A 10,256-nucleotide genomic window follows, 5' to 3' on the forward strand; every position below is an offset into this window, starting at 1 on the left:
CTGATCTAATATTATTAGAAAATGCGTTTTCAAGATCTTGCCACTTGATGATAATGTCGGTTTGCACGCAAGTCACCACCAGTTACTTCTCCACTCAATTGTGCAAATTGATCTGCATACCAGTACAAAAGTACAATATTTGCTCGTACACTTCTTTTGACTTGAACATTTATTTGTGGATCTAGCAAGATCTCATTGAAGTAATCAATTGTATCAGCGCAGACTTGATAACACTTTTGACAATGTTCTTCAGCTAATGGCTGATCATGTAAATCATTCAATGATTTAATTATTGAATCTACTGGAAGCTGAAGCGCCGCAATAAAATCGTTTTGTGCCATTTTTTAAAAGTTCATCTCTAAAGTCACTGTTTATATTTACACTTGAAATTGTCTGTCACTAGTAATGTTTATTAAGTAGTTTTTATATCAATTAATTAGTTTAGTAAAAAATAAATTTAAAAAAAATCGCTAAGATTGTTCATTTAAAAATTTATCACTAAAACTATTTATATATTGTTCAAATAACTACTTAGAAATTGTTTATCACTACACTAGGATTATATATATAAATTAATAAATTTTTAAAACATCACTACGATTGTTCATTTAAAAATTTGTCACTAAAATTATTTATATATTGTTTAAATAATGATTGAAAAATTGTTTATATATTGTTTAAATAATCACTTAAAAAATTGTTTATTAAAAATTTTTTTTGTTATAAAAAAATTTTTAGAAAAAAAATTTTAAAACGCACACACAAAGAACTTCAAATCGTTGGAGATATTTTGAGCAGAGATTCGTACTTCATTGATTGAACTCGTACTTTTTTTTGTGAAGTATGCTCTCGCGCGGTACTTTTTATAGGTGGGGAATGACTCATCAATTGCGCAGTAGAAAGTTCTAGAACTCATAAGTACCAACCTTATAAAATGAAATCACCAGAAACTTGAAAAAATTCCCTAGAAAAGAACAAAAATTCCCTAGATTGCATCAACATACCCTAAGATCTAGATGGTGCGATGGAAAGTTTGACGTCATCTATTACGCAGTTAAAAATTAAACTAGATGAGTCATGATCTTAAAATAGAATCGAGTGAGTCATCATCTAAAAATAAAAATTCTACTGCGCAGTTAAAATAACATTGGAAAGTTTTTTTCTCGGAACTGGATGAGTCATCATCTAAAAATAAACATTCTACTACGCAGTTAAAAAAGAACAAAGGAACTGGATGAATCATCATCTAAAAATAAATATTCTAGAAAATTCAACTACGCAGTTAGAAATAAACATTTACTGCGCAGTTAAAAAATAGAACAAAGGAATTATTTAAGCCAATCAAATTAATTAAAAAAATAGAGTGGTGGGGCGATAATGAAGAAATAGTTGAGCTGAATTTTTTAATACTTCAGTTCATTGTTGACTGTTGTCGAGATACAAGCTACAAAAAAATGGAAATGATACTGGATGTGCAGGGATTCAGAGGCCCCGATAATCAGTTTATCGTGAAAGAACTTGCTACAATTACAATTCAACATGTGATTGATGATATTGAAGAGTTATCATGCACATTATTTAAGCCACCTTATCACTGGAAATCATTATCACATCAATATCAACGTCTAAATACTTGGGTAACACATTATTATCATGGAATTAACTGGAATGCTGGAAATACATCATACTATAATCTAAATGAAGTAATTAATTATGTAACACGTTATTATAAATATATTTACGTGAAGGGTTATGAAAAAAAGTTATGGATAAAAGATTTAATTGAACACGAGAAAATTGTAATTGATTTAGATGACTTTAAATGTCCCGCGCTAAAAAATTTAAAATTATTGAACAATGATTTTTGTAAATATTATTGCCAATTAAATGAAATAATAATTATTCATGTGCACTTGAAAATGTAAAAATGTTAAAAAATTGGTTTATTAACACTCAATAAAAACTTTAATTTGAATTAATAATATTTTGAATTTTTTATTTTTTAACCTTCAATAAAATTAATAGATAAAGTTAATTATAATTTATAGAAATAAGTGATAAATAAAAAATAATTAGTTTCATTTTTAATATATATTTTTAAGTTTGAGATAAAAAAATATTTCAGCCATGTATAATTTGTGAATTTTAAAATTATTACCGCCAAAAGTAATAATATTTTTTAAATATGATGCTTAATTTTTAATATATATTTTTAAGTTTTTTTTTTTTTTTTTAAACAAATTGTTTAATTGACTTGAATAAAAAAATATTTGTCAGGTAAGTATAATTATAAGATTTTAAATTTTACCGCCAAGAGTATAATTCTTTATTAATATTTTTTAAATATGATGCATAATTTTTAATATATTCTAAGTTTAACTGAATTGTTTGATTGATTTGAAGAAAAAAATATTTGTTAGGTATGTATAATTATTCAATTCAAAATTTTTTCTTTTATAAGTTTAATTTATTCAAATTTGAAAATTTTACCGCCATTATCGATAACTAGTATCGATGTGTTATATTAGTCTATCCCAGTAGAGGTCACCTCGATAGATATAACCCTTTCCCGTGCGTATATAACAATCAATTTTATTTTATATATGATTGATTGATTTGTAAAAATAATGCTCAATATCGCATCAGGATATGTATTCGATTGTATTTTTGGTATAATGTGCATCAAAAAATATTTACTGTCATTTTTTACGCTATAACTTGCCGGTAACACAGCAACTACGTCATAGAGGAATGAGCCAATCAGGTTATTCGGTCCTATGCATTCTCATTGGTTGCTTATGCTAGAAAAAGAAAGTATAGACAATAGATGATAAAAATCTCTCAAATCCAAAAAAGTGTCTGAACGTGTTGGTGCCGGTCACGAGTTTTTTATAAAAATTGTAAGTATTGTTGTTAATAATTAAGTAATATAATATACAACAACAACAACAACAACAACAACAACAACAACAACAACAACAACAACAACAACAACAACAACAACAACAACAACAACAACAACAACAACAACAACAACAACAACAACAACAACAACAACAACAACAACAACAACAACAACAACAACAACAACAACAACAACAACAACAACAACAACAACAACAACAACAACAACAACAACAACAACAACAACAACAACAGCTTGAAAATAATAATGAAGAAACATGCTCACTACCAGACACTATAATTTTAATAGAAAATAACATACAACATAATATACAATATAATTCAGATGGTGAGTGGAGTAGAAATGAAGAAAGTGTTTATGATGATGATGATGATTTTCTTTTATAATTATTTATTTATTTTATTTATTCATATTTAATAATTCTTATTTATTTAAAAATATTTGATTATATATATTCCTATGACACACACACACACACACACACACACACACACACACACACACACACAATCCTCTACCATTATTTATATTAGCTTTAAGTAATTATTTACAAATAAAATACTCCACTCAAATAAAAAAGATTATTTTCATTCAAAATTCCCTCCTACGTGATCATAACTTTCAACCATTTAAAATCACCGTGCAATCTACTGAGTTAACGCGAAAAAAAATTTTATTTGAAATCCCCGCGGCGGCTTCCATCCCTCCATGCGTCCTGTTGCTAGCGGCGGCTCCTCTCTCCTCCCTCCAAGCATCACGGCGGCTCCCATCCCTCTAAGAGTCCCAGTTGCTCGCGGCGGCTTCCATCCCTCCATGCGTCCTGTTGCTAGCGGCGGCTCCTCTGCACCAAGGTTACTAGAGTAGTATTTCTAGTAACCTATTCTAGTAACCTTGCTCTGCATCTTTGCTGCTCGCGGCGGGAATTTCAAACATAATTTTCCAAACGTTAGTGTGATGTCGCTCACATAGCTACACTTGCGCAAAAATGATGTTTGAAATTCCCGCCGCCTATTATACTTTCATTGGAAATACACACAAAGGTAGCGTAAAGCATCAGACAATAACACGGATGCGTAAACAACTGTTCAAATTTCCTACACACTTCTATTATTTTATTTTTCCTATCTTTTTTTATAATTACAATCTATATATTACATAAAAAAATTTTTTTTTTCAAAGACATACGACTTAAATCTATAATGTATGCATGGAGAATACATAACAATTGAAAACATATTTTTTATATTAGAAGTTTTAATTTTATTATTAGATAAAAAGAAAATATACATAAATTTCAAACCATGATACAAATTATTTTTTAACTACAATAAGTTTTTGCATGAGAATTACATTCACAATCGAATAACAAATTCAAATTTATTGTATTTAGATCCATGAAATAAAAGATAAAGATTTTCTTGTGACACCATATCAATAAGAGTTTTTAATTTATCTTCATTAGCTATCAACTCGTTGTTTGTTTTTGCAGGAAAGTAAGTTGTGAATTTATTATCCAGGTTGGCAACTACTTTAGACCCATATTGCGTTGAAATTTTTTTAATTTCAGTTATTTTATATGTCTTGTCAGCTTCCAGTTCCTGAAGTTTTTTAACAGGCAAGATGTAAGCCAAGGTGTTGATTTCATTAATTTTTGATAGATCCATCTTGAAGAACCAGTAATTCAATTAATCAATTTTTCAATTAATAACACATAATTTGAATGTTATTATAATTTAATACTTACTTGGTTTTAAAACACACAATAAACAATAATTAAGAAATAAATCGAATGATCACTGTAATAAAATACTTCAGTAATAAATCACAAGCTTTTTTTTTTTTTTTACAAACTTAACTAGAACCTTTCTCGATATAGACTGACTGCTGCGAGCTCGTGAGCTCAACGCTCAGCTCAGTATCCCCACTCTAGGCCGAAAACAAGTTCAGATTTGTCGGATGACGTCATCATCTTGAACATTCTATTACGCAGTTAAGAAATGTTACTACGCAGTTAGAAAAAACCAGTTCAGACTTGCCTGATGACGTCATCATCAGCGAAAAAGAGGGGAGAGAAACTTTACCACTAGATGGCATGCTCTTGTATGCTTCTCGCATGTACCTTTGCATACCCCAGTTTCAATATATAAAACTGCAAATCAAACATTTACGTGTACATATTGCATTAATCAGAGTAGGCAACGCTAGTGTCAGCTCTGGGGTTAAGCACAAACATGATGCCAGAACCTTTAACCTGATAGGCATTCCGAGAACTCATTCTAGTCATTAATGAAATTGTACATAATTTTACATAAATTGTACATTATTAAAAATTGTATATATTTTTTTCAAAATTTCCCACTCAAAATATACACAAGGCACCATCTATCACAACACGAGCTCAAAATGGCGGACATGAGCTCAAAAGGGTCCTAGATAAGCTCACAATGAGCTCAGACGGTAAAAACACTGCCAAATAACGTCAATTATCATCAAAATGATGTCAAAAAGGCCCCAAATAACGTCAATTAGCTTCAAAACGATGTCAAAAAAGCCCCAGATAAGCACACCAACAGCCGACACATTGTCATTTATCGTTAACTTACCATCGGTCGATACCACAGATCGTACACATTTTGATGCTAATTGGGACAGAGTCCTCCCTGTCTATCTACTAGTCAACAAAAAAATAAAAAAAAAAAACCAACGACTCGAAGAAAAATTGTGTAACTGACAGAAACATTGAAATGCAACTAGAACAAATAAAAGTACAATCACTTAAGGTAGTTATAAAGTAATGTATAGTTTTGAAATAATTAACAACTAAAATGCATCGATTTTTAGCGAAAATATCAGACTGCTTCATCAAGCCCTTTGTTTAAAAATACGGATGAAAATAAAGGTTTATTATCGAAAAATAACGTTTCCAAATATGCATTAAGTACTAAGGTTAATGGTGACGATAATGAGTCTGTAGCAAAAATACGTGATGTAAATCCGGTAAGTCCAAAAAATCATTTATTCAAAGATTGAGTTACATCTCAATACGATGCTAAGATGATGTAAGTAATTCAAAATTAATCTGTGTTTATTTTACTTTGATTTCTAGAAAAATCGTCCGGCTGCTTCATCGACCCATTTGCTTAAAGAAAAAGATAAGAATAGAGGTTTAATACCAAAAAATGACGTTCCTACAGATGCTGAATATAACGTCGTTCATGAGCCAGTAGTTGAAATAGGTGACAACGAATCGGTAAGTCCAGAAAATCATCTCTTCAAAATATTGAGTCGGATCTTAATGTAATGCTACAGTAACATTATATTCAATTAATCATTCCGGAAAAGGATAAAATTCTTTTGAAGATTGAGCTATTCCCAATTACTAAATATGTGCGCAATTGAAGTTGCAGTTGCATTGCTAAGAATGTGAGTGAATAATTAAAATCGTAATTATAAATGATCTCAATAAACGCTAAATGCTCCGTCATTACTCCACCAAGGAAACCTCTTTTTTATTTCTTGTAACTTAATTTTCTGTTGATTAGAATGAGTTGTATATCTTATCACAATTCTTTTTAAAAATAATTTACATATTATGAGTTCTTTTTGTCCACTGTCATCTGTACTGTCAATAACTTTTCTAACCAATCAGTTCAGTTTATTAAATAAATTTTTTTAAATTTCATACCTTATTTTCTGTGATATCTTAAAAACAATGGCTACTTATACGCATACCTGTTTTGTTCTAAGCATTGTTTAATATTTAGGTAGGTGATATTTGCAACAACTGTCTTACTTTAAAAGAAAAACACACCGCTAAGATATGTAAAATGAATAAAACTATGGAAAAGTTGGAAAGTCAATTACGCGAAAAAAATGATAGTGAGCAACGACAGACCAGATAAAAGAGTTAATAGAGAAGAACTTAAGATTAGAGAGTGACATGATAAAACGACTTAAGCAGCTGACAGGTAATTTATTGTCATTAATTATCGTAATCCATCGTTTTTTATTATAAGTTGATGAGGAAAAAATGTTTTATTGGCATGGTGGCCAGATTTCTGAAAACCCAAAAGTGTCAGGGAATTATAAATATATTAGAAAATTATATATTATAAGTATAATAGAGACGAAAAAACTTTTTTTTAAAAATCAAATTTTTTTATACGCCCTTATGGCTCCCGGCGCGGGTACCGGGAGCCATAAGGGCGTATAAAAAAATTTATTTTCCAGGAATCGTCGTGATTATATTTTAAAAGTATAATACTAAAAAAAAAAAAAATTTTTTTCAAAATTTTACGTTTTTTTTTTATAATTATAAAAAAAAAATTTTTTTTCAAAATTAAAATTTTTTTTTAAGTAACAAAAAATTTACTTTTAAATTCAAATGTTTTCTGATAGCCACGTACTGTAAGATCACAATCACATTAATTCCGGAACCAAAATTTTTTTTTATACGCTCTTATGGCTCCCGGTAACCGCGCCGGGAGCCATAAGGGCGTATAACTTTTATACGCCCTTATGGCATCAGTAACGCGATATCTGTAGTCACCATGTATAAAGTTTAATGCAGCTTAATTAAGCTTTGACTGAATAAAAGAATTCTATACAACAATACAAACCATTTTTAGAAGTTTAATCGCTGGTTGCTAAAATCGATTGCCTTTAATAGGATTCAGTCGGAAATTTTTGATTAGGATCCGATTGAGTTTAATCGGAATGAATCGGTTGCAATCAGAAAGAATGCGCAAAGATAAGAATATTACTTTCTGATTGAATTCCATTCAACATTTTTAATCGAAGTTAATCGGTTTTAATCGAAAAGTAATACTTGAATTTCGTTATTATTCTCCTACTGACAGCAATTCATTCCGATTAATAATTTGAATGCGATTTAATCAGTTTCAGTCAGAAAAAAACAATTTTTTTTGTGTAATTTTTTCTGACTTAAACCAATTCATTGCAATTAAACTCAATCGGAATCCTCAGCCAGCGATTAATGCCTAACCGATCAAATATAATATAAACTTCTTCGCAAATCTTCAAAAACTTTTTTATAGTTATTACTTGAAGTTTGATTAAGAAATCATGTTTTATTTGAATTACTTAATATTAATATGTATTTATTAATAATATCCTTACTGCAAATGATTAAAGTATTCATTGTTTAATGTTGCAAGCACTTTTAATTTTTTCTTTAATAGAAATGATGTTAAAGAATACCCATGAAACTGAGAGCAATGGTAGTATGACTTGTGGTTATGAAGACACGAAATTATCAAAGGTAGAAACTAATGTTATAGAATATAAAACTACAAAAATGATATATCTAAACATCCCTTACGGTGTAATTTTTGTTTTCTTAATTTTAGGTATATCTCGGTCCTGAAGTTTGGATTGATTCCAAATTTTTTAAGTCATTATTACGGAACAACAAATATTCATTGTTTGTCAAACAACTTTCCCGTTATTTATTTGGGGATGAAACTTTAATGAAGAGTACCGTCACGGGAAAAACTAGTAATCGTAAAAAAAAAATTTGTAAGGATAAAAAAGAAGAATTAGTAGATCCTGAGCAATTAGACCCAATATTAATATCGATAGTAAGAGGTAATTTTTATTCCTTTTTCTAATTTTAACAGACTATTTTTCACTTAAGGATGTTCGACCGACACTAGCGAGTCAAAGTAGTATTTGAATTTTTTTGTTTGCTAAATTTTCCTAATAGTTATGAAAATTCATTATTTTAATTTATGATCACATAACGAATTCATTAATTTATATATATTAGTTATTTAATTAAAGAAAGTAATGAAATTACTTTGTTATTTTTGACTCATATGATTTAATAAAAAGATTTGGCAAGGACGCGTTCTAACTTCTTACACATCGATATTTAAATTAAAGCAGGAAAAATGGATTTCTAATCTCGTCTCTCTTATTAATGTATTTCTATCTTCGTTTTTTCTCTGAGCTGCTTCCGCGACGTTCCCAATCCCCCGATAATATGTATCTCTGTCGATGGACGAGATCAAAAAATAAAGTTTAACTTGTATTATTTTAATAACTACAACGGTAACATTATAGTATTTGAATCTTATCATATTCTAAAAATATTCAAGTTTATGACATGTGGTTTTGTATTTTTTAAACTTGGGAGGTTAATAGTGAAAAAAATCAAATAAATTATGACGGCAGCTTGTCCGCCATAAGAGCCTGTGTGTAAGAACTTTAAAAATGTCATTTTTAAATCTTTTTCTAACAAACTAGACGGTGGGTTTTATTCAAATTTTAAGAACACAAGAATAAAGTGATTCTTTACATGTATGCCAAGTTTCAAATCTGAAAGTCCGAAAATCCTTTTTAATTAGATTCGGTCGAACCTCCTTAAAGAAATGAATATTATCAAAAAAATTAAAGTTCACTTCACTAGATTATACAGTTGTGCATCAATGTGCAATCTGTAGTTTGTACTTCAAGATTTTGTTTCCGAAAAAATTCCAGCCGAAAATAACTGATAACCCCTGTTAAAGATGTATAATTTTTAAAAATTTTTAAATGTCCCACCGTTACCTTAAATTTTGAAGTAATTTTTACTCTGCGATTCACTGGCTGTTAAAATTTTCGTATTTCATACCCTGCTACGAATATATGTTATATTTTATTTCTAGATTCTTTGAAATACTATTTTCGATACAAAGGAGTTACCGATGATTTTAAGATAAATCGCGGCATTGCAGATATACCTCGACTTATTGCGATTCTGAGTTCAGATCTTAAAAAATCTTCACAAAGACCAATCTGTAAAAAAAAACCAGAAGCAACTGCCAATAAAAACAAAGAAAACTATCCAGATAATACCGTAAGAAATGGATCTGAAAAAATATCAGATGACGATTCTGAATATACTGATAATGACAATGATAATGATAATGATACCGAAAATGACACCGAAAATGAAAATGAAAATGATTAGAATAGTGGGGATAAATATTTTTGTTAAAACTTTCTTTATAAAAAAAAATTTATATTTATTTGTTATGAATAAAAATTTCTCCAGAAGAAAAACAATCGTCTATATTCACCTTACTTTTACTTTTCAGCATTTCTCGAGTACTTTCGATGTACCGATCGAATCCAATTACGTTTTAATAGCATTAAACAAAAGTATTTCATAAGGAGAGAAATTTAATCAAAAATTTAATTAAAAATTTGGGATTAAATTTCAATCAGAATCATTCAGAAGTTTCCGATTAAATCTGATTGAAAGTCAATAAGAAATTCTGATTAAATCTGATTGAAACTGATTGAAAGTCAATCAGAAATTTCCGAT

General features: G+C 29.2%; 1 protein-coding gene across 1 annotated transcript; it reads left to right on the top strand.

Annotated features, from left to right (window-relative positions):
- The first annotated feature begins 5,670 nt into the window (after positions 1-5,670).
- LOC106694224 (uncharacterized) lies at positions 5,671-9,899 on the top strand. The gene is made up of 6 exons (XM_014444842.1): positions 5,671-5,706; positions 5,768-5,923; positions 6,033-6,176; positions 8,142-8,207; positions 8,296-8,533; positions 9,595-9,899. The coding sequence occupies exons 1-6, from the start codon at positions 5,671-5,673 to the stop codon at positions 9,897-9,899; spliced, it is 945 nt and encodes a 314-aa protein (XP_014300328.1).
- The last annotated feature ends 357 nt before the right edge of the window (positions 9,900-10,256 follow it).

Source organism: Microplitis demolitor, chromosome 8 (genome assembly GCF_026212275.2).
Source record: "Microplitis demolitor isolate Queensland-Clemson2020A chromosome 8, iyMicDemo2.1a, whole genome shotgun sequence".
Taxonomy (NCBI): domain Eukaryota; kingdom Metazoa; phylum Arthropoda; class Insecta; order Hymenoptera; family Braconidae; genus Microplitis; species Microplitis demolitor.

What these genes read in the sequence shown, in the direction of transcription:
- LOC106694224 (XM_014444842.1), top strand. Translation starts at nt 5,671, where the DNA reads ATGCAACTAGAACAAATAAAAGTACAATCACTTAAG. An exon ending in TAAAAGTACAATCACTTAAG is followed by an intron (nt 5,707 to 5,767) that starts GTAGTTATAAAG and finishes ATCGATTTTTAG; the next exon opens with CGAAAATATCAGACTGCTTC. An exon ending in ATTAATATCGATAGTAAGAG is followed by an intron (nt 8,534 to 9,594) that starts GTAATTTTTATT and finishes TTTTATTTCTAG; the next exon opens with ATTCTTTGAAATACTATTTT.